Here is a 27,490-nt window from a genome sequence, read left to right as displayed (position 1 = left end):
ATATATCACTACTTTATTACCATTTTATCACCTATGTATCACCACTTTATCATCTATGTATCACCACTTTATCATCATTTTATCACCTATTTGGGGAACATAGGACGGTTTTACCCTTACATTTGGTAGCAACACATAATATAACGGTAGGATCAATGGAGTGATTAATATAGAGTTGATGGACCATTTGAATGAATAATTTTATTGAGAGACCAAAATGTAAATCGGGTATAAATTTGAGGACCATTTGAGTAATTTACCCTTGAAAATAAATACAAAGAAAAGCTCAAAGCTTTGCTTGCTATTAAAATATTGAAAATTATTTAACCACAATAAATTTTTAGGCTTGATATAAAGTAATTAACATTTTGGGCTCATTTCTCTAAGAAAAAAAAAAGTTTTTGGCTCATGGATTATCAATATCATCATTACTATTTACCAAAATAAATATTGATTATTTATTGCCGTTTTGGTGCCACTTTGTTCTTTGATAGTGCAAATTGTGAGTTTAAATATAATTCAACTATTTTGAGGTGGAATAATTAATTTCCATTGGATTAATTAAATAGTTAAGATTTTTTTAAAATGCGTGAATGCTAAATATAGAGGCTCGGGATCCATGAAATGGATTCAGAGTGATTTTTTGCATAGATGATTTTGAAGGAATACCTAGTATATAACCATTATTTCCATCCTTCTCTTTTTTTAGGAAATATGTCTTTCTAACTATTATAACCAATATTATATACTTTCTTTTGAAAGGAACAATGACAATTCATTGTCCCATTAACTATACAAAAGATCATATAGCTTTTTCAAGAACAAAAAGAATTTAAATTTAATATCTTATACATATATATATATATATAACACCATGCGAGGCCCTAAACATCATCTAAGAATTTTTACAGATCACCATCCTAAGATTCAAGCATCAGAATTAACTTTTTCTGTTTCAAATCCATTCAAGCTGGTGGAAGCAATTCCAGAGCTACCAGAAGATATAGTCTAGCTATGATTCCAAGGTTTTCCATTTCCAACTCTATTTCTCTCTCTTTTGCTAAACTTATGGGCTCTTAGCTCCCACGCCACAAGCCTCTTATGCCAAGCCTAGTTGTATCTTGATTCACCAACGCAAGCTCTCATGCCAAGCCTATACAACATCAATGCACCATTTCCAACTCTTTTTAGAGCCGTCGGAAGCCCATCCAAACAAGTAGCAGTTGTTGGAACACATGTTCCGCTATGTTTCAAGCAAAGCCCTTTCAGCACCTGCTCAACTCTATCGTCGAGCAAGGTCCTTACAACAGCTGCTATATCCTTCTCATCAAAACTTGCAATATATTGAGAAGCCATTGAAGAAGACCAAAGCACTCCCTAAGGCTTCAACTTTTTCGGGGTGTTTTGGGGCCTGGGGCCACAAACTCAAACATGGGTGAAAGAGAGCTTAGTCTTACAAGCCCATTGCAACTCTCAACAAAAAGACCCTTACAATAATTTTTTTTTTATGTTTTGTTTATGTTTTTTTCAAAGTAATTTTTTGCATACATGACATATAATTGAGTATAATAACGGGTTCCACTTGTACCACATTAGCATTTTTAATAGATTTTTTGACGGACTTGACGGCGAAGGGTAAAATGAGATGCAAAATATCAGGTAAAGTGGGTCACTTCAACTTTCAGAAAGTAAAGTGAAATTGACCATAATTTAATAGGCCCTACAGTAAATAAGCCTTTATACTATTGCTTGTAATTTAAAAAAATACAGTAAGCTAAAGAATAATATTGATGAAACTTGATCACTACCGTTTGTTTACTTATGCTTTAATTTAAAACCTTCGTTTTAACAACTTTATCCTCTACTATTTTCTTTTTGTATATAAATATTTTACCAAATTTTCATTCTCTTTTTTTTTTTTGTAATTAAATATGTTTTTATTAGAAATAATTTTTAATTAGTTATTATTATTTTATGAATAGAACTCAGGAAAGGGCAAAAAAAGGCACTCGACGGAGAAAAAATTGGTTAATTGTTGTCAATGGTCAAGGATTGTATTTTCTCCCAGTTGTCAATGATCAAGGATTGTAGTATTTTGTTAAATACGAGCTAGAACTCCTCCTCCCAAAATTTTTTTGGAGAAAAAGGAAACCAAAAAAAAAAAACAAATTGTTTCTATTCTTACATTATTATTTTTTATTTGTCATTATTTTGCGAAGAAATAGAGCGTTCTAGTTTTTTTTTTATTTTTCATTTAAAGTCGACTTTATTTTATTTTATTTTTTTGGTTTTTAGAAAGCTTCTAAATTCTACTCAGCCAACAAAAACAAAACAAACAAAAAAAGAAAAAGAAAAAACCGGGGGTCCTATGCGCAGGGATGATTATTAATTAAGGAAGTTTTTTTTGGTCTTATAACACTGCTTTCACTTTGGTCCGTCATACCACCTCGCCTGTAGTTGCAGAGTACTGTTCCCGCAGAGAAACGAAGCAGAAGCAGCAACAACCCACCACCACCACCAGGTGCCTTTTCCTTTCGTGTCTCTGATCAATATCCACAACTTATTTCAATAAGAAAATGTTAGATCTTGGAATTTTGTTGTGATATGTTGGAAGAATGCTGTTAAATTCGACGATCAGGAGAGTGCTGTAGGATATATGTATATGTTTTAATATTTTTATATCGAAGTACATTAATTGTGATTAGCCTTTGAGTTGAATTGAGGTTATGTGTGAGAGAGGAGGCGATTGATCTATGCATGATGCGAACATTTCAATCTGTTGATTTGGTATTTGAATTGTGACTTTCTGAATTTTGGGTATCTTTGTTTTTGTTTTGTGGTTGTAGATTTGGATTGTGGGTTGTTGATTTGATAAATTGAAGATTTTTTGTGAAGAAAAAACGGGATCTTGGTCTTTGATTTCTGTGATCAATGGCAGCTTTTGTGCCTCCCCCAGGGGCACCCAGGCCCAATAACAGTAACACCCCACCACACCCTAATTACAACCCTCAGAGAAACCCTGATTCATTAGCAGATAATATGCAGAATTTGAATCTTAATAGGCAGCCTAACGTGCCTAATTCTGCCCCTAGACCATCCCCTTTTGGCCAAGCACCACCTTTCCATTCATCAGCCCCTCCCGCTGGGGCTCCTGGCGCTCCGCCCCCGTTTTCTCGGCCTGGCCCTCCCCCCACTGCACTTGCACGACCTGCAGCACCTCGATCAGGACCCCCACAACCAGTATTACCCCCTGCCACCGCCCCAGTAAGACCCACTGGGCCGCCTGTTGGCCAGCCTTCATCTTTTGTGTCTAGACCGCCTCCTGGGTCTTTGCCCCCTGTGGGTGGGTTAGCTCCTGCTTCTGGGCCACCTCCTAGTCCTTTCCAGACATCAGGTTTACAGAGTGGTCCAGTTTCAACACCGCTACCAGCATCAGGTCCTCGCTCAGGGCCTGGGTCTTTGCCGTTGGGTCAGAGCATGCCCCCTTCAAGTGGACCAGGTAGAATGATGAGTAATGGGCCACCAATGTTTGCTTCCGGGGCTATGCCAGGTGGGCCCCGTTTTCCTCCTCCTGGAAATGCACCTCAACCACCCGTTGGACATCCACCAGCAATGGCAACAACATCAGGTCCTCCTCGAACTCCAACCATGCACTCTATGCTGGGTGGCCCAGCAGTTAGTGCTCCTCAAGGTCCTACTGTTCAGCAGGCGCCACCATTTTCGGCAGCATCTCAAGCCATGCGTCCACCTCCAGGTTCTCCCTATGGGTCACAGCCATGGCCGATGCAACAAGGGCAGGTGAGTGACGTGTATTGTTTTTGAATTATTATGGAGATATCAAATTTCATAGTTGAGTTAATTGATAAAATCCTAATGAATGGCCATATAATTCTAAGGTATATTTCATATAGAAAAAGTAGTATGTATGCTGGCAATTATTTATTTATTATTTGATATAGTGATCGTGGCTTATTCTATGCAAGACCAACTTACTCCAATACAACTTAAATGAAACTAGATAGATCAATTTACGCCATAAGATTAGTTCAAGGGACCGACTAAGATGACACATGATTTCAATTATCTCTTAGTAGCAGACCCAAAGAAAAAGAAGTGAACTTAGTGGCTGATGAGTGTGAGTTTAGTAGCACGCACCAGTATGCACCATTGTGGAGGCTCATGTCTCTTTCAAGTGAAGAAAATTCTTACCACTGGTGCTTTTGAGTTTTATTCACACTATAATACAAAAGTATCATCACAATCTGTCTAAACTGATACTTGTAGCGTTGTTATTAGTTATTTCCTATAATTCTTTATCCAAAACATTATGATTTCACATATTCAAGCATATCTTGCAACTTATAAACTAGAACACTATGGCTTTCTTCTCTTGTTCGTTTCTTATTCATTTTGAACACTATTTTCAATTTCTTTCTTTCCACCAATGCTTTTTCAAAGAGGAATACAATAGTTGTTCTGATAGGGGGAAACAAGGATGAATACATGGATTCATTTCTTCTTACTTTGATTTGGTTCCTCAAATATACTGAATTGCATTAGGTGGCTCCACCTTCACAATTTCCTGGTTCTGCTCAACCACCTAGAATGTTTGGAATGCCACCCCCGCCACTACCAAATCAGTCCATGACTACAATCTCACCTGCTGTTGGTCAAACTGGAGCACCTTTGGCTGGATCATCAAAGATCGATCCCAATCAAATTCCTCGGCCTGTACCAAGTTCGTCGGTGCTCATTCATGAAACTCGTCAAAGCAATCAGGCAAATCCACCTCCGGTATTTATTCATCCATAAAAACTTGAAGGAAAAAAAAAATATTTGATTTCAAATTTTTTTCTTTAGCTGTATTTCCTAGTACTTTATGACTTCTCTAGTCTCTCCCTTTTCAAATTATGTATTTGTAGTTCAATTGTCTTTGCACAAATTCCTGCTACAAATTAAATTTAAGACAGGTGAAAGACTGGATATTGTCTATAATTTATTTCCTTCTGATTGTTTTTATTACTTTGAAGCCTGCTACAAGTGATTATATTGTTAGAGACAATGGGAATTGCAGTCCTCGTTACATGAGGTGCACCATCAATCAGGTTGGGGTCAAACTTTCATGGGTTGTCTGTCTGTTATATACTTAAAACACTTTTGGATCTCAATTTCAATGCAGCAATTTCATTTAATAAAATAAAATAGAAATGTAATGTTATTGTGTTTTGTGAATTTACCAGATACCATGCACTGCTGATCTTTTGACAACATCAGGGATGCCGTTATCTTTGTTGGTTGAGCCTTTTGCCCTTCCTCATCCATCTGAGGAACCAATCCAAGTACTTCATCATTTCTTTTTTCCTCCATATACAACATTACTTATCATTGTAGATAACTGGTTAAAAAAGTAAACTTTAGTCGTTTCTTCTAACAGCAAGATCATTTGTTGATCAACATGTGATTCATGAGTTCATTTTATTATGAGAAAAAGGAGACTTTATTAGAACACAGTTAAGAAGGTACAATATCTTGTGCAGAATTAGACAAGTAGTCCACCAGCAAGACAAAAAGAAAAAGAAATGCTGTAGATATTGAGGACCCACAAAGAAACCCAAAATCGCACTCTTTCTGACAAAAAATTTGCCTCCTCTCCAGCTTTCTTTTGTAAATTCTAGCAGTCCTTTCTATCAAGACACCTTAAAAAAGCTAATACAAAACACTTCCACTCTGCTTTTGCCTTATTTCCGCCTCTAAGGGCATGATAACTGTCCATAAATAATGATACACAAGAAACCGAAATCACCAAATTTTAATCAATTAAACAACCAAAAGTTGCATCGAGACAAAATTTTAGTACTGAACCTTTTTGTTATAGGTTGTGGATTTTGGTGAAAGTGGTCCTGTTCGATGTTCTCGTTGCAAAGGCTACATAAATCCTTTCATGAAGTTCATTGACCAAGGCAGGCGATTCATCTGTAACTTGTGTGGTGAGGGAGATTTCTGTCTGTATTATGTTTATGTAATAGTTTCAGTTTATGCAGCAGGATAAATATGGTGGTCTTGAAACTTCATCAAAGAAGTGTTTATGTTCTTTACTTGTTTTTTATTTTCGTTTTTGGTTTTGTTTTTTTGTTTGTTTGTAGGTTTTCACTGTTTATTTGCCTTGGAAAAGTTTTTGAACTTTTATCTGTAACATGAACATAGTTAAAAAACGTTTCAGTTTTTCAAACAATCATTTTAAATGTTCAAAAGAAGGCCGTTTGCCAAAAGTCATACCTTCTTGAGAGTATGCAATTTATCATTCCTGTTTTAGCTCTTGGAATCTTGAAGGTCTCTTCTTTGGACTGTGGATTAAGGTGTACTCTGCACTATGTATATTTATGCAAAAGTGGTGATCCTACAATGTTTGCCATTCTTCTGCAGGATTTACTGATGAGACTCCCCGTGACTACCACTGCAATCTGGGTCCAGATGGTAGGCGCAGAGATGCTGATGATAGGCCAGAACTATGTAGAGGAACAGTTGAATTTGTTGCTTCAAAAGAATACATGGTTAGTTTATCTGCAATTATAACTGCAGTCAGATTACCATGTTTTGTTCTCCAGTATATTTTTTCCTTTTTGTCCTTTTGAGACAAATGAATGCAAATTATCCTTGGCATGTTGGTAACCTGCCAATAATGGTTACCTACATTTCCAGTGCATCCGACAGACTCTTATGTAAGCCTTCTATTACCTTTGGACTTATTGTTAAGTCCAAAAAAGCCTTGCTTCCACCTCTTCTCTCTCTCTCTCTCTCTCTCTCTCTCTGGGTCTAAGAACTCTGGAGATTCTTGCAGGCCCAGTGTCCTATCAAATCATTGTGACATGGAGTAATTTCATGCCCAAATACTGTATTCCATTTTTATTTTGCATGTCTAACTTATCAAGGGAACAGAAGGAATGAATGTAAATCTTTTGAAGATGGAGCAACCATTGCAACACGTTTTTTCATTTCTTTTTTATAGAGTTTTGCATAACATAAGTGTTCTCTATTGACTCGTATCGACTAATTTGAATTGGCCTTTTGAGCCCCAAGTAAAAGGGCTGTTCCATTTTTTTTTTCAAAGACTACTGAACAACTGAACTGCTTTTGCGTACTTCACTAGACTTATAATTCTTTTATCTGTTTCTCTTGATCATCTGATTTATGATTCAGCTTTGATAATTCAGGTGCGTGATCCTATGCCAGCTGTGTACTTCTTCCTCATCGATGTATCCATGAATGCCATACAAACCGGTGCAACTGCTGCAGCTTGCAGTGCAATCAATCAAGTTATTGCTGATCTACCTGTGAGTTATCTTGTCTATATGCATAATGTTCCTTTTTACTTTTCTTAAACAGCTTCTGATTGTGCTGTCAATTAGCTAGAGTCATTTGCTTATGTACTGAATTGCATACACATTTTCTTTCTTTATGTTGTATTCCTTATGACCTGAGGCCGTTGGTAACCATATATACGTCTCTGACTATGTATGTATGTCTTTGTGTGTGTGTGTGTGTGTGCATGTATCTATGTATCTTTTTATGTATGCATATTTGTGTGGTTCATTTTCCCAAAACTGTAGTCATTAGTGATGCATTTAAATGAAACAACATTTGACTCAAGTGTTGAATTATTTATTATTGCAGGAAGGTCCTCGGACAATGGTGGGAATTGCGACTTTTGACTCCACAGTCCATTTTTACAATTTGAAACGCGCGCTGCAGCAGGTCAATAGAAATTTTCCTTCCTATTATCGTCTTAAAGTCTATTCTATTTGGTTTATAGGTTTGGTTATATAAAGAGTAACTTTTGATGGATTTGGCTTCTACTTTTGGTCAACAATTATTTTGAAAAGGTTTAACACTGATAGTGAGGTCCAACATGTTTGCAGCCTTTGATGCTTATTGTTGCTGATGTACAAGATGTTTACACTCCTTTGGAGACTGATGTAGTTGTTCAACTTTCCGAGGTCAGCAGCTGTTATTTTTTCTCTTTTATGAAATGTACTGAGTAGTTATTCAATGTTAATGAATACAATTTTTCCAACAATCATCCATAAGTCAGTTTGTCATCCAATTTATTGAATTTCTATATGCCTCTTATTAAATTTAGATTTTTGTTTTATGGATTTTTAGTGCCGTCAACATTTGGAGCAATTGTTGGACAGTATTCCAAACATGTTTCAAAACAGTAAAATTGCTGAATCGGCCTTTGGTGCAGCAATCAAGGTATGTTGCTTGTGGTATGCTATTTCATTTGGAAATGCAGAACATTAAAATTGCAAATGGATATGAAAACATGCTTCGAGTATATGTGATATGCGTAATATGTTTGATGCTAGGAAGCTTAGTACCAACTACTATTAGTTGGTTGTGCATGCCCTTTTTTTTTCTGATCTAGTTCCTCTTTGGCTGTTTTGTCCATAGTAGACCATTATCAGAAGGGAAAACATTTTATGATTTTGGAATTTCATTTCAGTTGAATAACGTTGAGGCAAAGAATGTACACGTAACAATTAAAATGATGAGCTGAAAAATCCATATAATTAATCTAATGTCATTCTTTGTTGCGTTTAGTCTAAGAAAATATTCGGAACAATTTAGGAAAGGTATAGGTGCTTCCATAAACCAGAAAGCTGACTGTATCACAGTTTTGTTCTTGACAAAATACTGATCAACTTTCTTATATATCCTCCTTCAATCAGCTCTGGTCTGGAGAGATTTATGGAATGGAGTTGTTGTGATATGTGGTATACAGTCTGACTGGTTGGGCCTTCAACTGGACTTACTTCCAGTCTGAACCTTCTTAGTTTATTTCAGTCACAAGGCAGGTTGTATTGTTTGACTAGTGGTCATACCACCACCTGGGGCCCGGACCCATTATTCGAGCTGTTAAACCAGCCATTGGTATTAAATGATAAATCTCGTTTGGGCTGGTCATTGAACACTAGACCTAATGATTGCAAGGCATTAAACAGCCATGCTGCATAGTGCATTTATCTAGCTTTTTCTATTCTAGCTACACCTTTATGAATAAAATGCATCAAACCTAAACATTTATGCTCCTCTGACATAGTTTTATAGTATCATTAATAGTTTTAATAGTATCATTAATAGTTTTAATAGTTTATAACAGAATTGTATTATATTTTTTATATAGGCAAATTTCTCAGCAACTTATGAAATTATCACTAGAAGTATGTTTACATGAATATTAAAATAAATAAATCATCAAAGCAGCTAACACTTTGACTGCTGTTGGTTAACCAGTTCAGCCATTGAACCCTATCCTTGGTATTTTTCTAGCCTTTCCCGACATTTGTTTGACAACCAAAATGCGTTTGGAGTGTTTTTATTATGAGGATTTCACTAATAAACCCATTTTAGCATGACATAATATACAAAAGCCCTTATGGAGCCTATTTGGAGTGAAAAACCCAAAATTAGCCACTTACTATTTTCTAATTGGTTCTTATAAAATTTTAACACACTAAGAACCAATTAGAAAATGACTAGTGGCAAGTTTTGGGTTTTTCTCTCCAAATAGGCTCTATATGAGTTTTTGTATAATATGTCTTGCTAAAATGGGATTTTGAAACTATGAGGAGCACCATGTCTAATCTCACTGAGAACAATTAATGGACATATTTCTCTGTTCATTTGTTGCTGTTATGGGCTTTGTGGCCTAGCTACAGGAATAATTAATACTCTATGCTTTGCATTTTTGTTTTTCTGGGATAGATTGATTGATATGTGTAAATTCATAGCTTATATTCAATATTTATTTTGTTTTCTTCCTTGCGCAGGCTGCTTTCTTGGCAATAAAGAGTACTGGAGGGAAACTTTTGGTGTTTCAGTCAGGCAAGCTCGTACCCGTGTTTCTTTATAAACAAGTTTATATATGATTTCATTCCAAGAATGAACAACTACATGTTCGGGGTTGCAGTTGCTTTCTTGTTTGGATACAAAACAAATGGCTCTGATCTGTTAAGGATCTCAAGAGATTTGTTGCGTAAACATTACTAGTCATAAGAATTGTTGGAAAATGCATATTTGTTGCATGAAGTTTCAGTCACTAAAATTACCTTTTTCTTATTCCTTAAAGATGAACAAGCTATCTTATTCGGGGAAAAAACCAACCCAGAACATATTGTCAAGTTTTCCATGGTCCCAGTTATCAAAGAAGTTATTTTCTTCAGTTGTAATTTATGAATTCTCACCATGTCTTTGTTGTTGTGTCTAAATGATCCAATATTCATGCTATCAATTGAATTAAAGCCAAATGATTTAGTGATGTTGCCTCTTATATCTATTTGTCATGTATGCGTTTTATAGACCAATTTTTGTAACATCTAGTTGAAGATCTGTATGTGTGTCCATTTTCACATTTAGCATATTCTTTTTATTTTACAGGATACCTGGTTTCTTGTCATGTATACTAACGATTTATGGTGTCTGCAGTGTTGCCATCAACTGGAATTGGAGCCCTTTCTGCTAGAGAAGCTGAAGGAAGAGCTAACATATCTTCAGCTGAGAAGGTATGAATACCTTTTCTGTGTTTTCATCCTCTCTCTGTGTGTTTTAGAGTATATCACATGGTATGGTTTCTCCTTTATTCCAGTTACTATTAAGAAACCAGCGCATTGCATCCTTATTTGAGACTCCAAAAAGAACTTATGGTTATGAAATCCCCAATTGCCATATGACCTGATGACCGATCTTCTACCTCGTTTCGGGAGTCCCCCATAGCCCAATGACCCATCTTGTACCGAAGACCATGCTTGTGTTTTCTTTTATGCCTGAATTACTTCCATAGGGAAATCTGACAAGCTACTTTATGGTTGTAGGACAGCCCATTCAAAGAGAAGAAAACAATGACAAGATTAAAGGATACAAAAAAATGAAAGGCCTTTTGCATGTGACAAAAAATAGAATGGTCTTTTGCTCTTTTTGTTTAATTTCGGACAAAGAAAACCAAAATTCTTGCTCCATTACTCATTGGAAAATAAATTTACAAAAACTTAATTAATAATTATGTATCTCAAAAGGAAACAAATTATAAAGAATAAAAAAAATATTATTTTGTAATTTATGTTGACATATCAAATTAGGAAGCCCTCGTGTGTAACTTTTGCCTTTGGCCTCACTTTTCTTTGTAACATGTTGCAGCCTATCCTGCTTTTTAATTACATATATCCAGTTAATAGGAATTACATACATTTTAAAAGATTTCTCCAATTTCTGAACCCCTCAAGAGGATTTGGCGAATTAGTTGGCCACGTAGATGGGGTTGGACTGATTATTGCAAAAGAAATTTACATTTCAGGTCTTTGTTGATTTGAATATGCTAAGTGGTGATAATTATCATCCGATCAATTTTACTTTCTGTTGAGCTGTCTGTTCAAATGAATGATCTTGTAATTTTGTTTTCTTTTTTTAATTATATTTCAGGAGGCCCATAAATTACTCCAGCCAGCAGACAAAACTTTAAAAACTATGGCAATTGAGTTTGCTGAATATCAGGTGAATGTTTGACTAATTTCTTTTCACTTGATAATCTGTTAATATATTGATGTGAGTTATTTGCTGACTGAGACTTTTATTGGTAATTAGAAATTTGTTGTGCCTAATTTGTTTGGATTTTTTTTTTTCATGAATTGCTCCAGGTTTGTGTCGACTTATTTATCACTACCCAGTCATACATAGACATCGCTTCTATCGCTGTCATCCCAAGAACAACTGGAGGGCAGGTACTACTGAATTTTCTTTTATCACTACCATAAATCTAACATCACAATTTCTACATGTTCTGATCTTGTTAAGGGTTTTGTCTTATAATTTTTCTAGTTTCTTCATATTTTTGTTTTTCTTGAACTACACATCCACCTCTAGCATAAATCTGTAAAATCAGATTTGAGAAGCATTTGAGAATTGTAACTAAAGATCATTTACACATAGGGAAGTCTTAACTGCATGCATTTCCTTCTTTTCCTTTGACCTTTTACTTTTGAGGATTTAACTTCAATGCTTTGTTTTTCTCATCTTCCAGGTTTATTATTATTACCCCTTCTCAGCTGTCTCTGATCCTGCAAAGCTCTACAATGATCTTAGATGGAATGTCACAAGGCCCCAAGGTTTTGAGGCGGTGATGCGTGTAAGATGCAGCCAGGTAATTTTATTGAACAACCTCTTTCTCCAGTATTATGATTGCTTGTGTTCTTACAAATCGATTATTCCAGTAAGCTAATTTTGTTTTCATCATTTGTAGGGCATTCAAGTTCAAGAGTACCATGGAAGCTTTTGTAAACGTATTCCTACGGATGTTGACCTACCTGGGGTTCGTACATTTTCTACAAAATCCCTGATTGCAAACACATTATGTCTCTCAGTTATCATTTATCTTCCATGGAAGTAGAATGCCCCTCAACCCCTGATTATGTTGACTATTGCTCATTTATTTAATTATTGTTTTCTGGTTCTCATTCTCTTTTGCCTCTCTCTCTCTCTCTCTCTCTCTCTCTCTCTCTCTCTCTCTCTCTCCTTATCCTTTTTTCCTTTTCCTTTTCCTTGGAAAGAGTGAGAGTGGCTGTAATACTGTTTGTTAAAATCATGACCAATCCTTTCTATCATGCAGATTGACTGTGACAAAACTATTATGGTGACCTTAAAACACGATGATAAGTTACAGGATGGCTCAGAATGTGCTTTCCAGGTAAATTCCAATTTTTCTGCTCTCTGTGGCTCTGCCTAAGGCTTCCAATGCAGTAATATAATATAATACTTTTTGACCTTTTACTTGTATCTGTTATCATACCACTGAGTTGACATCACCTACCACTGCAGCTGTATGTCTATTTCATTGTTTAATCATATTTGTGTATCTCAATTTCCAGTGTGCCCTTTTATACACGACTGTGTATGGCCAACGGAGAATTCGAGTTACAACGTTGTCTCTGCCATGCACAAGTATGCTAAGTAATCTGTTTCGTGCTGCTGACTTGGACACTCAATTTGCATGTTTCATGAAGCAAGGTATACGATTGTATGCAGTTATTCTTGTTATGATCCTTTCATAATTTATAACTATTGTTTTCCTCGGTTAAACCCAGAGCTTAAATTTGTGAATGTATATATGAAAATCAATATCTTTAACATTTGTATTCCATCATTCCCATCTGGCTGATTTGAATGCGCATGTAAAATTATATTTCTCTATGTTCCTTTCAATTGCTTGCTACATCCTGCCAATATATTAGTTTTATGGTTGCAGTTTGTTGTGACTTTTGTCTAATTTCATTTGGAAGATTTCTGACAATAAGTCCTTTTTGTATATTGTGTACAGCGGCAAATGAAATTCCTTTAAGTGCCCTCTTGCGTGTACGGGAACAAGTGACAAATCTGTGCATCAGTAGTCTGCTTTCATATCGTAAATTCTGTGCTACTGTATCATCTTCTGGACAGCTTATTCTTCCAGAGGCACTGAAGCTCCTGCCTCTTTACACCCTCGGTATATTCTTTTTTGCATATATACTTATAGCAACTTATATGAATGTAAGAACAAATGAGTTCCAGCTTCTTCCTCCTTTTTGCACAAAATTCACCAGTGAGAAGACAGTTGGATCTTTTTCTTTGAACCAAATCACAAGTGTTTATTTTTCCATGAACTATGATCCAATCAGACCAAAAATGTCCCTTAGGAGTAATACTGGACTTCCGAATCATTTTATCTGGCTGGAACACAGCAAGGGACTGCGTATCACACTGAGAGTGTTTCTGTTCTGGTTGATAAAATATTTTTAAAGAAAAGCATACCTCTCCATTGCACAAACATATTTCACAGAATTATCAATCAGCTTCTTAAAGAAAGTTTGTACAATATATTGATGATTGTCATGCTCATGTTCCTTTGTCAGCATTAATCAAAAGTATGGGGCTACGAACTGAAGGAAAAATAGATGAACGGTCCTTCTGGATCAACCATGTTTCTTCCCTTTCTGTTCCTTTGGCAGTGCCACTGGTTTACCCCAGAATGGTGGCTATTCATGACCTTGACTCTAAAAAGGTGTGTCATTTAACTTCTTGTATGATGCTTTAAAATATGAATTTTACATCACTGGTAGCTTCCCGTTAATTTACAGGAGGGTGACGAATCTCCAATTCCTCCGGTGATTCCGCTTTCTAGCGAACACGTGAGTGATGAAGGAATTTATCTTCTTGAGAATGGTGAGGACTGTTTTATATATATTGGGAACTTGGTGGATTCCAGCATTTTGCAACAACTTTTTGGCGTCACCTCTGCTGATGAACTTCCTACTCAGGTAACCTTATGATTTATATTTTTGGTTACTTATATTCTGCTTGGCATGATTGTAAATTACAATCTTAGCCTCATGCCTCAGGTGTTGAGTTTGAACTTGATTCCCTGGGACCTGTTTTGGTTCACTAGAATGAGGAAGCCTGGGTGCTTATTTCGTTATTCTTTATTCTTGATTATACATTATGATTGTTTAGATTTTGATAAATGAGGATTTTGTAATCTGTGTGTCAGTTGAATTTATTCTATTTTCTGTGTAAATTATCATTGTTTAACTTGAAAGTTCTTTCGCCCAGTATGTGCTGCAGCAGTATGATAATCCATTATCGAAGAAGCTGAATGAAGTGGTAAATGAAATACGGCGCCAGAGATGTTCCTACCTTCGGTATGATTGATACTGAGTCCGTTAGTGATTTCTTATCCACAAGGAAGAAAAGAATTACAGCATTTGAATTCAGTTTTTGATATTTTCATGTGAAGTAATGATTTGTAATTTGTCTTGTTTTTCTGCAGCTTAAAATTGTGTAAGAAAGGAGATCCATCAGGTGAGTGTGTTAGAACCACCGTATATAAAGCAAACTATCCCTACAGCTTGTCTGTTGCGAAGTAGATAATTTTTATACTACATGTATATAAGTAACTAGTTAACTGTAGTAATAGCATCCTTTCACCTTCAGAAGATAAGTTGTGGATGACTAAGACGAAACTTGTCTTTGAAAAAGAATCCGACAGAATATCTGATATTCGGACTGAGATACTATTACTTAAGTAACATATTTAACATTCTTATTCAGTAGAAGGCATTAAGATAAAGAAATCTTATTAAATGGTTTGATTAAGTATTGTATTCTCTTCCCTGTAGGAACATTATTTTTCTCTTATATGGTCGAAGACCAGAGCCCCAATGGCCCCTCCTATGTTGAGTTTCTCGTACATGTCCACCGGCAAATACAGATAAAAATGGCGTCATGACTGCTTATGGTTCGTCAGTTTGAATTACAAGTTTTTGAGCAACTTCTTGCTAGAGTACACATGGATTCAAAGGATAGAAGAAAAATTAGGTGCTTGCTAGCTATACACATGCACTCTGGGATCATCCCACCGGTTATATTTATGTGAAGAGTAAGCAAAGCTGAGTTTTGGCATGATAGAGGTTTGGTAAATTGCCGTTGATATTCTTAGTAGACAATACTGCTAATAAATACCAAGTTTATTATTGTATTCAAGTTGCCCCAACCCACTTTTCTCCTCTCTGATATTTTGCTTTTCATTTTATTGATGTACTATGAGGACCAGACATGGGAAAAAGATTGTAAGAATTGTTGGCTCTTCTGATAATCCTTGTAAGTTATGGTGGGAGAAAGAGAAATGTATAAACAGGTTGGTTCAACAAATGTTTGAGCTTCTACTTCTGTTTTTGTTTTGTTTTTTGGGGTCGGATTCTACTGTGTGATTGGACTGGGAGCTTTGAGCAATACCAAATTCTACGTAACTTTTAGATTCAATATTAGCTTTTTAGTTTATATTTTTATTACATTATTTGCCACTTAGGCAATTGCAATTTCTCCAGCAAAGATCTCCTGCTGACCATCCTCGGTGACATTTTCCGTCCGACTCCACTGACTGGCTTTCCTCTACTCGCCCTCAAAAAAGACATGACTTAAGTGACATTAGCAGGAGGAAACTCCCCACCTCAAAAATAGCATACACAACCACTTCCCAGGGTACTTTGAATGATATTTATACTTGAATACCATTTAATTTTTAATTTTTCTTAGCGTTCATTCAAACTTTAATTTGCGTGTGGTCTTGAACTCTACATACATAGACCAATTTCACGTCATAAAGTTTAGAAACTTAAGCTCTCGTACTAACACATGTTCCAACTTTAATTATCGAGCCCCTTTTAGCATAAATCAAATGCATCCTAAAAGAATCAACCCTAAGAGCATTCACAATGATGCTCTCTATTTCTTAACTAAAATTTAGCTAAAAATATAAGAAAGCTATTTTATGAGCTCTCTAAAAAATTTCAACTCCAACAATACTCCATAATTTGGAGAGTCATAAATACTATAACTATTTTTTGATTGGTCCATCTCTATTAAAAAAATAAAATAAAAAATAATTAACATTAAATAAAGGTTTGAAATACTCATTAAATAAATCAGCATTAAATTATAGAGAGCCACTAGAAGTTTTTTCTCTCTCCTCAGATTTATGAGCTCCTAGAGGACTCCCTATTTTAGGAGGTGGATAGGGAGCATGGTTGGAGTTGCATTTTTACAATTCCTCCCTAAAATTTGTCTAAGGAGTAGGTTTAGGAAGTCCATTGTGAATGCTCTAACTCCAAGCTTAATTAGCTTAATTGGAGTTTAGTTATCAAATTCTTTGAAAAAAAAAAATCAATATTTTTAATCTCGTTTGTGACAGTTGATTACGAATTGTTCTACAAGTTTGGATTTTTGGGTTCAAAAGTCGAGAAAACTTAAAATCTAATTGAGAAATATATACCAATTGACCAATAAAAGAAAAAGAAAAATTACACTTCTAGTCAATAGACTATGGTATCCGAACAATAATCATATACAAAACATTTAGATAAGAGAACATCTTTATATAGCAGTGTTTGATTATTCTATAAATTCTTTGACAGTATAGGGGTAATTTCGTTAACTCAAAATTCTTGAGTGTAAAAGCTTGTTTGAAACTCTCCCCGTTTCATAATAGGACTCGAAATTGGCCATTTGAGTTTGGGGTTCTTTAAAAAAAAGGATTAGTGGTCGAATTTCGAGCCCTAATATGAAATGGGGAGTGTTTTAGAAGAGCTTTTACGCTCAAGGGTTTGCATCCACAAAATTGCCCCTTGTATCATAGAACAAATTTTTTTTTGACAAAAATACTACAATTAGAGAGTATTAGGTTTCAAAAATAGTTGATATGTGAAACTAGAGGGACCAAAATTGACTTTTAGCCTTAAATCATCTGTTTTTTTTTTTTTCGCCTGACAAAGCATCCATTAGCTTTTGTTGTCTTCCTTTTTTTGGTCAAATTATTTTTGTTGTCGGATAGTGTTAACTTTGCAACAATTATTTTCTCCGTACGCGCATCGCCAACTTCTTCCGTAGCTTACAATTATTAGGGTTCACACAGACGGAGAGAGAGAGAGAGAGAGAGAGAGAGAGAGAGAGAACAACCGCAATCGGACTATTAGGGTTAGGGCTTTTGGAGCCATAACCAGACCTTTCGGAGGCGCTGTTGGTCATTTGCCTCAATTCATAGTAATGTCCTTCCTCGAAGAATTTAACGCCAGTAATCTCTCTCTCTATCTCTCTCTCTCTCTCTCTCTCTCCCCAATTTTATGGTCATAACAATTCATCAATCGAAAGACTTTTCTCTTAAATTTCAGCGGCAATTTTGATTATGTGCAAATCTTTCCTTTGTATATCAAAATTTTGTGTTCGATTAAATTGATTAAAAAAATTGGGCTTGAAGCTTTGTGTGATATAAAGGTGTTATTGTTGGGTTTCAAAGTTTGAATCTTTTGTGGATTGAGGATCCAGTCCTATTTGATCAAATGGAAAGAAGAACTTAACTTGAAGAAATGTACAGAGGAACAAATTAAAGAAAACAAAGCAACACATCATATGAATATGAATAACAGTCTTAACAACGCTTTTGATTTCGTAAAACAGATGTAAAACCAAAGCCCATAATGAATCGAAAAACAGAAATCTTCTCCACAGAACTTCAGACTCTGCTTCTTTTTCTTCAAAACTCCATTACTTCTTCCATTCCAAAGAACCCAAAGTAATGCTTTCACTGCACACCTCCATAAAATTCTACCTTCTTTGTCTTCCCAAAACCTCCAAAATACATGCTAACGATACGAGTAAATGCAAATTACTGCATAGGAGAGACTCTTCATAGATACCACTTTTTCATTCTGTTTTCACTTTCTTCAAATTGCAACTGTATTTCCTGTTTCGCAGATCTGGAATCTCTACCTAATATTTTGGCAAGGCATTATGCAGTGCTGCGTAGTCTAGATAAGAGTTTACAAGGTATGATTCTGCCTACTTTAGCTGTTGAGTGCTATTGTCATCTTTTTTTAATTTTACATTCACCACTACTTTGGATCTACTGAAGTACAAAAAATAGGAACGAGGAAACATAAGAAAGTGACAGATTCAAATTGAGAACCCATATATGGCCGGTGGCTCATCTAACGAAGTTTTGGATGGGAAGACAGGAAAGAAAATGCAAGCATAACTAATGTACATATTCAGTCGGTTGTGGATACATTAGTCAGAATTATGTTCTTCTGTTAGATAGTTGTGAAGACATGGCATGCCAGATATGTGATTGAACAAAAAAATTTATGTGTACCACGAAAGGGCTTATTGGAGTTGGTTATAGTTATGTTTGTGGTTTAAGCGTTCCTTGGAAACCTATGTTTTCACCATTTTTCTTTGTACTGTGAACCCTCTCTAACATTGAAGGAATGCTATTTCTTCCTCTTTTTTTATTTTTATTCTGGTTGGAAATGGGGACTGGGACTGTCTTCTTGTAACTCTTTGCATTAAGAAAATATATTAAAATCTGTAAAAGTTGTGCATGTAGTTACTCAAATTTTGTCACATCTCTTTCTTGGGGTTCTCAAGTAAACTATTTATTTTCTATAAACAGATATTCAGAGGCAAAATGAACAACGCTGTGAACAAGAAATAGAGGACATTAAGCGTGAAATTAAGTCTGGAAATATTACACCTGATACGTCCCTTATTAGATTCTCGGATGAGGCTCTTGATGAGCAAAAGCACAGCATTGGCATTGCAGATGAAAAGGTTATGTTGGCTGTTCGGGCATATGATTTAGTACGTGGATGCTCCATCTTGCCCTATACATATGATTACCGAATATTGACAACAACAAAAATTGATTACCGAATTGATTGGTTATTTTGCCAGGTTTTAGAGATTTTGTGAACTCTGAATATTTATTTGAAATTTTGTAATGATGTTCAGGTGGATACACACATACAACAACTTGATCAATATTTAAAAACTTTTGAGGAAGAGCTGCGTGGTACTCTACTTTTATTCTTTTTCCACCTTGTTGAGTCTTTGATTTTTACACAGTTAAGACTACACTTTTTGGAGTCCTTTATTTATAGTCAAGACAACACTGAGAGGTTTCGTTATCTTGAGGACATAATAATTTCCACCTCGGTTATGTGTGTTCCCTAATTTTGTTTGGTGAAATGGTTCATGGCAGAAAGAGATACTGTTGCTGCAAGCGCATTGCCTGCTCCAAGTGCCGATACGGGTGCAAAACCCGGAAGGAGTAGTGAAGGTGGTAGAGGAGGGCGTAAGAAGTATCTACCTATTCTTGATGTTTTATTTATATTCTTTTCAGTCGAGTTTCTGATTTCATGCTTCTACCAGATTTTCCCTTTTCAATTGAGTTATCATTAACCATCCCAGAGAGAATTCTTGATTGAGTTATAAATGATAGTTCTTTATATTACTGTTATTTTTACCGTAAACTATGGGGTTATAAAACTCGTTTCCTACATTCATGAGTTGAGAATGTTTCCAAATTAAGGTTTGAGCATGCTTGCTTGGTGGGAGATGTGAAAATTAGTCTCATTTTGTTTTCTCTGGAACCTAGTGATGCTTTTTTTTTTTCTTCTCTCCAGAACAAGACTGGCAACAGCAACGGCAGCAACAGCAACTGCAGCTGTCAATCCTACTGCTATGGATTTAGATATACCAGTGGATCCAAATGAACCCACGTACTGTTTATGTAACCAAGTTAGCTATGGAGAGATGGTTGCGTGTGAGAACCCCAATGTATATAATTTTCTCCTTGTTTACATTTATCTTTTTTAAGACGCATCCTTTAAACTTTATTATCTAATTTAGTCTTTGCTTCCGACAGTGCAAGGTAGAATGGTTCCATTTTGGGTGTGTTGGTCTGAAAGACAAACCAAAAGGGAAGTGGTACTGTCCAGATTGCGCGGCATTGAAAAATCGCCGCAAGGGCAGATGATTCTAAGAACTTGTTTCAGGAACCATCTCGTAGTCATGATCTAAACCCTAGTACCTTTGTTTAGTTTGTAACATTTTGTTTGTTTTGACTTGACAAATTCTGTATAAAAATACTGTAGGATTACGGAGTCACTCATTTTTATTGCTTTCAGCACAGGATATGTACCATTTTGTATTATGGAACTCAAGTCGGGAGCAGTCCCTGACAAAAGAGACATTGTTGCTTTCCTCAGATTTATATTGAATTTTCAAGAGTTAAATAAAGAAATGAGTCTTATTAGCATGATTTTTTTTTCTTTCTGTATTTGATTTCGCCATCTGCAGGCACAGGTTTTGTAAGTGACAAATGAAAGTAATAATGTTATTTTATGTTTCGATTAATTGGCATTGTTACAATTAAAGTCCCCTTCAATTAAGCTTCAGACCCCTAGAACCCTACAAGATGTTTCAAATGTTTAATGCAAGAGAAGCAAGATGAGATATGGCCAAAAATGTAAGATCAACCTTATCAAACCCTCTATACCTTCGCTGCGAGAAAAAAAGGAGGAAAAATACAACTCCAAATTACCAAACTACTACGGCAAGAAAATAGTTTTTATTTGAAAAGAATAATTGGTACATTCGAATTCAAATTCTCCAATGCAATAACAGGTTTTATCCTGAATTACAGTAGCTACCTACACGCTGATCTCTCTCTCTCTCTAGCACTATGACTACACGATGCCTTGCAACCAAAACTAACCCAAGATAAAATTATACCCCGTTTTTTTATTTTACACGCGGATTTTGTGGACTCAATCCGGAGTGGGTTGTCAAATGAGTGTAAAATTGGGAGGAGCCTCAATAATCCATTCCACCCATGCCACCACCCATGCCACCACCCATTGCTGGAGTCTCCTTATCACTGGGAAGTTCAACTACAACAGCTTCAGTAGTTGTCAGCAAAGACGACACGCTGCACACAAAAGGCAACAAAAATCAATGGATGAGGTAATCGGAGCTGAAGCTAATCCTTAATAGTAAACATAGAGAATGTCTCAGGCGTACCTTGCAGCATCGACTAAAGCAGTTCTAATTACTTTCAATGGATCTATTATTCCAGACTTTACCATATCAACATATTCACCTGGTTAGGCCAAAGGAAAAGGAAAACCAACCAAAATGAGTAAGAGCGTAGATATATAGTTTTCCAAACTGTTAGGGGCAAATAAAAGGACTATTGTGGAAGCATCTCCTACCTTTAGCTGCATCGTAGCCAAGATCAGGGTTATCTTGCTCCAATAGCTTACCGACAACAACAGCTCCCTCCACTCCAGCATTAGAAGCAATTGTATGGACAGGTGCCTGCAGGGTCAGTACATGACTTAGAACAAGGAGCAAAATAGAGCAAAAGGATGCAAGTAAAACTAAAAAATACAATACTTCAAATGCAATGAATCATAAAGTCAAGCTCAAGACACCAGTAGAAGATACCAACCTTCAGAGCATTCTGAATAATCTGAACTCCAATCTTCTGGTCAAAGTTAGCAGTCGGGAGCTTTTCCAACTCTTTCGATGCATAAAGAAGAGCAACGCCACCACCTGTAAATGGAAGACAGTTTTAAGATTGTCTATCGAACTTGATCCAACCAGATAAATCAGGACGAATTGAGTAGACAAACAGGCGACAGACTTCGTGCCAACTGGCATATCTTCATCACTCTGGATGCAAATGCATCTAAGTCTCTTAGGTGTGTAAATCAACTTGACACGCAAAAGTGGGCAAAATGACAAAATAGATTACCTGGTACTATACCCTCTTCAACAGCTGCCTTGGTGGCATTTAAGGCATCAGTAACTCTATCCTTCTTCTCACCAACTTCAGTTTCGCTAGCTCCTCCAATCTGCAACATAAGCAAATCTCAGACTCTTTTATCTACAAGTGGCGACATGTGCAATAAATACAGGATAAGGAAGCTCAAACTATTTTTTGCTTTACTTTTATTTTTATTATTATTATTATTTTCCAAGGGGTAAAATGAGGAGGAAATAATAAGACCGTATCAAGACTGATTACTAGAGCTGTGATGACGAAATACAGAAGAAATAAATAGTTTACTAGGCATAGAATGTGAGCCTTAATATATATGACAGGACAGCAAACAGACCTTCAAAACAGCAACACCACCAGAAAGCTTTGCCAGTCTCTCCTGTAACTTTTCCTTGTCATAATCGGAAGTACTTAATTCAATGGCCGATCTAATCTGTAACGAAATAGGAAATAAAAGGTTATGTACAGATCTGAAATCACAGCTGCAGATGATTCTCAATTAACAAAGAGGAAAACCATTTTTTTTTTTTATACCTTTTGTTTTGAAATATACAACAAAATGCAAACCATTGATGACAACAGTTACAAACTATTTCACAAGGAAGCAACAGTAACCTGTTCAGATCTTTCATCAATAGCCTTCTTGTCACCAGCACCATCAAGAATTACAGTGTCATCTTTTGAAATTGTGACCTGTAGCATTACCCCATTCGTTAGGAGAGTGGAGGGAAAACTAGATATGGAAAAATAGCATTAACTTGAATGGGAAACTCCATTAATCCAAATCCACAGGCGACTTGTGTGTCAACAGATATTTCAACACAAAGTAAAAGTCCTCCTCATCAAAGAACTACATGTCATGGTTAGGCTGACAACGCAAACAAAAACTCAAGTGTACCAAAGCTCACCTTTTTGCAAGTGCCGAGCATATCCAATTCCACTTTGTCAAGATTCAGACCAAGCTCCTCGGTAATAAGCTAAAATACAAAAGAGATGTCATTTTCAGGTCAAGAAAAATCCAAAAGAGATGCAATTGATTAGGTCAGGCCATAATAATACAAAGCTAAATAAACTTACAGAACCCCCAGTGAGAACGGCAAGATCCTGGAGACTGGATTTCCTATTTTCACCAAAACCAGGGGCTTTGATTGCACAGACCTGTAGCAAATCACATTAGATTAGCAAACGCTGACTTCCCTACACAAAGAACCAAACGATTACATAGGAAAGAAAAAAGAACCTCAAACAGAAGCATAAAAACGATTGAAAGCAAACCTTGATTCCAGCACGAAGCTTATTTAGAATAAGGGTTGCCAGTGCTTCGCTCTCCACATCTTCGGCGACAATCAGCAAAGGCCTTTGCTTCTGAAAAGGAGGAGCAAAAGTTTGTCAACCAATTCATAGTAAAAAAAAAGCTAGTGAACCTAACCGGACAAATGCTAACCTGCAAAGCCAACTCCAAAATTTTCACCACAGCATTAATACTTGAGATTTTCTTCTCATGGATTACGATTAGGGGATTTTCCAATTCCTATCAGCACATACACAAGTTTGAAGATAATCAGCATCAAGCAAAAAGGGACTTGAGGTGCTGCTAACTTTAACAAGCAGCCCTCCAACAGTTTCAAGACATAGTCATTGCTGAGTAAAACTTAAACTTACACATTTCTGATTTTTCTGGTTGGTGATGAAATAAGGGGATATGTAGCCCCTGTCTAGCTTCATTCCCTCAACAACCTCCAACTCATTGTCCAATGTTTTCCCATCCTACAAAAATTAACATAGTGTTACGCTTACATGTCTTGGGTATCATTTGGGAATAAAAAAACTAAAATAAAATTATTTGAAGTAGCACTACTTCCATTTCTCTATGATTATTTTACTATTATGACTCAAATCTCGACATGAATAACATAAGATGCAACTCAAGCTAAGCATGACTTCGCCCATATACACAGCACCAACAAAAGTTAACATACCGAGATTGTGATTACACCCTCTTTGCCAACCTTCTCCATGGCCTTTGCAATCAACTCACCAATTTCTCTCTCTCCATTTGCAGATATTGTTCCAACCTATCAGAGTTGGATTACATTACTTTCAAATCCTAGGAACAAAAAGAATTATATCGAAGATAAACAAGGCTTTACAAGAAAGACCAGAAAATAATAAACATACCTGTGCTATCTCTTCAGAAGTGCTGATCATTCTTGCTCTGCTCTTCAAGTTTGTTACCACAAAATCAACTGCCATAGTAATACCGCGTCGCAAGTCCATTGCATTCATCCCAGCAGCAACTGACTTGCATCCTTCGGTGTAAATAGCTCTGGTCAGGATTGTAGCACAAGTAGTGCCTGCAAGAACAATGGAAATTTGTAATTACTCAGGTAGAGAGATATTAAGCAATATCGATGCATTACTACATAAGCTTCAATCCCACTTAAAAAAACTGAACCTTCTACCCTGCTTTTCAATTATGCAAATCAATCCAATTACAAATGAAAAATATTGTTACATACTGATGAGGGAAAGAACATATACGAGCATAAGACTTACCGTCACCCGCTGCATCATTGGTGGCATTAGCAACCTGTTTCACCAGGCTAGCACCAACATTCTTGATTTTATCCTTGAACTCTATACTTTTTGCAACAGTTACACCATCTTTTGTTACTTTGGGTGCACCAAAGCTTTGTTCAATAACCACATTACGCCCCTTTCATAGAAAAAAGACAACCATGTCAATTTTTTTTTTTAATATAAGGAAAGGAAAATACAAGAACACAACATATCAATTGATGTAACTATGAAAAGTACGAAAATGAGCAAGAGAATTAAATAGAAGAAAATGGCTAAATCTATATTCTATTGACAAGGAAAACAGATACGTGGAACTATTAAAGGCCTTTGAGCTCTTTGATTCTCAATGTTTTTTTTCAAACCGTTTGATTGTATATAATAAAAAAAAAATTAGAATTTGAGAAATACATATGGCAATCAAGCTTCTTTGCATGAGTGCTGTCAAATAGCTCCCTCAAATACAAGCAACAAACATTTCCCAAGCCTCCAATTGGTCTTTACATTCACATCTACGAAGACCAAAACATTTTGAAAAGCTTCACCTACTTCCATTGCTAAATTTATTAAAAATACTACAGGATTTAGGAACCAGTAGATTCATTCACATTTACCCAATATGAGTAAAACACCACCACATACACATGTCAACCAATACACTGTATTGCCAAGTTGGACATCATACATTCATAAAATCATTGGATTGCTCCTAATGCAAACTGAGCACACTAATAACTTAAATTCTCAATCCTATGTAAGATCAAAGATTGCACTAATAAATACAAAAAGTCAATGTGATAGGTAAACAGCAGAAATATAATACGAATAGCAGCATAGCACAAAACATGGGGTGTGGTAGAACCTTAGGGCCCATGGTGACTTTGACAGCATCGGCAAGATCTTCGACACCATTGAGCATGAGGGCTCGGGCCTCCACTCCAAATTTTATGTCTTTGGCTGCATAATTTCTACTCCAACTCAACGTACCACCAATCTGAACGAAAACCAAAAACACATTAAAAATAATTATTTTAAACAGAGAAAGCTTCGCATTGCTTCAACCAATAACCCCTTTAAAGCACACATCCAGACGAACCTGCTTGGAGCAGTTCCTAGCAACTCTGCAAACCCAAAAAAAAAAAATCGAAATTAGTAATACAAAAAGGAAAAATATTCTCACTGGAGAAAAATAAAGTGTGAATTTTGAATTTTGTGTTTTCATGCTGACTTGTCTTACTGGATCCCACAAGTTTGGAATTGTACATTAAAAATGAAAATCAACATCCTTTACATTCTCTACGTTTCGTGATGAACAAACGAGACAGTTGAGAAATAAAGATAACCCGGATAAGATAAAAGGGAATAGATAGCAGAAAATAGTGGAAAATACCGAGCTTTGGATGCAAGGCTTGAAGCAAAACGATACATACTGAGATTGCAGAGTGACAGAGACAGAGAGAGTGATAGAAAGAGCGACAAAGTGCACGAAATGAGAGATATGGTTGGGAGAGAGCGCTTATTAAGCGTAAGGAAGAGTCTAGAAGTAGGGTTTTAGGGTTTTACAGTCTTCACAAGTCACAAGTCGAACTGTCGCAGTTATATTTTTGAAAGGAAATTGATTGGACTTGGACTTGGAGACGTGAAAGCCCGCCAGGGTTCAAGTATAAAAGCCCATATAATCCACCCACCTAGATGCAGTAAATAGTAAAATATGATCATAGCGGTTAAATTAGAAGTGTGCGGCACTTGCTTCCGGTTTGAACTTCATGGTATCTTAGTTGTATGTATGTATAAGAAATCTCCTTTTTATGTAGTTTAGACTATCACTTGCGCACAAAATAAAAATGTGTGCGATTCAGTTAGGTTTAATTTGGATTTATAATTTTATTCAAAATTAATATAGATCACAATTTAAATTTGTTCAATTTTAATGTTAAACTTGTAACATAATAAAATCAAACCAATCCACGTATTTACGATTTAGTTTGATAGTTTTTCATGTTGGATAAGAAAGAAAAGTAAAGTTTCGTGCTTGTTGCTTTAGAAAAATGGCAGCGTTAGCACTTTACTAATACTTATATATAATATATCAAGTAAAGGCTCTTCTCCTTTTCTACTAATCTACAACTCTCTTTACTAAGCGAGACTCCATCCATATCCCTACTAGTGGTTCTTTTTTTTTTTTTTTTTTTCTATTCTATCATTTGTTTGACAGCTTAAACCAGGCTCCATTTTAGAGAGTGTTCGGTCTTAATCAAGATAGGTCAAGGGCGCATCAAAGCAGATGGTGGCTGCTTACTCTCATCCGAGAATCTCTTTGTACTGCTTTTTCAAAGCAAAAGAAAGAAAGAAGGGGTTCAATTTAGGCTCCTTCCCTTACAGAGCATAGCGCTAGCAGTACTCAGCCCTCGTCGTGCATCTAACCACGCGTGGTTCACCGGTTCCAAAAACTCTCATTTGTTGAAGCGGAGCAGAGTGCGCTTTAGGCGCCAAGCGAAAACTTCTCTTCTTTTGTTTCGATTTATTCACCGATCCGAAACTTTGCACTTGTTTTCTTATTGATTCCAGGGGCGGCGTTCTTGAATGAAGTCTATCCGAACCGAATTAGCACTTCGGATCGGCTAGGCCTCTCCGGTCGGGCGCCGGGCCCTGGATGCGCTTAGCGATCGGCACATAGGGAGTGGTTGCCCGAGTTTCTCGGCTGGTCTCCTG

General features: G+C 36.2%; 3 protein-coding genes across 6 annotated transcripts; 2 read left to right on the top strand and 1 right to left on the bottom strand.

The window, feature by feature from the left end:
• Window positions 1-2,359: 2,359 nt before the first annotated feature.
• LOC103323831 (protein transport protein SEC24 C-like) lies at window positions 2,360-15,843 on the top strand. The gene is made up of 25 exons (XM_008225853.3): window positions 2,360-2,521; window positions 2,847-3,798; window positions 4,561-4,794; window positions 5,031-5,105; window positions 5,241-5,339; window positions 5,876-5,987; window positions 6,424-6,551; window positions 7,212-7,331; window positions 7,672-7,752; window positions 7,917-7,994; window positions 8,161-8,253; window positions 9,831-9,885; window positions 10,486-10,562; window positions 11,476-11,547; window positions 11,691-11,774; window positions 12,074-12,193; window positions 12,293-12,361; window positions 12,659-12,736; window positions 12,918-13,056; window positions 13,367-13,531; window positions 13,938-14,086; window positions 14,163-14,342; window positions 14,635-14,723; window positions 14,852-14,883; window positions 15,201-15,843. Exons 2-25 carry the CDS (start codon window positions 2,932-2,934, stop codon window positions 15,308-15,310), a joined length of 3,306 nt encoding a protein of 1,101 aa, XP_008224075.3. The 5' UTR covers window positions 2,360-2,521; window positions 2,847-2,931; the 3' UTR covers window positions 15,311-15,843.
• Window positions 15,844-17,453: 1,610 nt separating this feature from the next.
• On the top strand, window positions 17,454-20,659 carry ING1 (RING/FYVE/PHD zinc finger superfamily protein). Of its 3 annotated transcripts, none has more exons than XM_008225851.3 (7): window positions 17,454-17,650; window positions 18,331-18,402; window positions 19,028-19,215; window positions 19,366-19,426; window positions 19,616-19,715; window positions 20,040-20,193; window positions 20,282-20,659. In XM_008225851.3, exons 1-7 carry the CDS (start codon window positions 17,623-17,625, stop codon window positions 20,390-20,392), a joined length of 714 nt encoding a protein of 237 aa, XP_008224073.1. In that variant the 5' UTR covers window positions 17,454-17,622; the 3' UTR covers window positions 20,393-20,659. The 3 variants fall into 3 exon arrangements, with proteins under 3 accessions (XP_008224073.1, XP_088900486.1, XP_008224074.1); XM_089044360.1 differs by having other exon boundaries at window positions 17,481-17,650; window positions 19,028-19,185; XM_008225852.3 differs by lacking the exon at window positions 18,331-18,402 and having other exon boundaries at window positions 17,482-17,650.
• Window positions 20,660-20,967: 308 nt separating this feature from the next.
• LOC103323829 (chaperonin CPN60-2, mitochondrial) lies at window positions 20,968-26,359 on the bottom strand. Of its 2 annotated transcripts, none has more exons than XM_008225850.3 (18): window positions 26,169-26,359; window positions 25,875-25,899; window positions 25,641-25,772; window positions 24,758-24,917; window positions 24,380-24,555; window positions 24,181-24,276; window positions 23,864-23,968; window positions 23,646-23,732; window positions 23,477-23,566; window positions 23,279-23,359; window positions 23,110-23,178; window positions 22,817-22,894; window positions 22,539-22,634; window positions 22,175-22,274; window positions 21,869-21,972; window positions 21,630-21,735; window positions 21,439-21,517; window positions 20,968-21,346 (listed from the first exon to the last, which is right to left on the bottom strand). In XM_008225850.3, exons 1-18 carry the CDS (start codon window positions 26,204-26,206, stop codon window positions 21,232-21,234), a joined length of 1,737 nt encoding a protein of 578 aa, XP_008224072.1. In that variant the 5' UTR covers window positions 26,207-26,359; the 3' UTR covers window positions 20,968-21,231. The 2 variants fall into 2 exon arrangements, with proteins under 2 accessions (XP_008224072.1, XP_088900485.1); XM_089044359.1 differs by having other exon boundaries at window positions 26,209-26,309.
• Window positions 26,360-27,490: the final 1,131 nt, after the last annotated feature.

This window comes from Prunus mume, linkage group LG2 (assembly GCF_029339155.1).
Source record: "Prunus mume cultivar Tortuosa linkage group LG2, ASM2933915v1, whole genome shotgun sequence".
Classification (NCBI taxonomy): Eukaryota; Viridiplantae; Streptophyta; class Magnoliopsida; order Rosales; family Rosaceae; genus Prunus; species Prunus mume.
The sequence above is the reverse complement of the archived record's forward strand: the minus strand, read 5'-3'. Positions and strand labels throughout refer to the sequence as shown.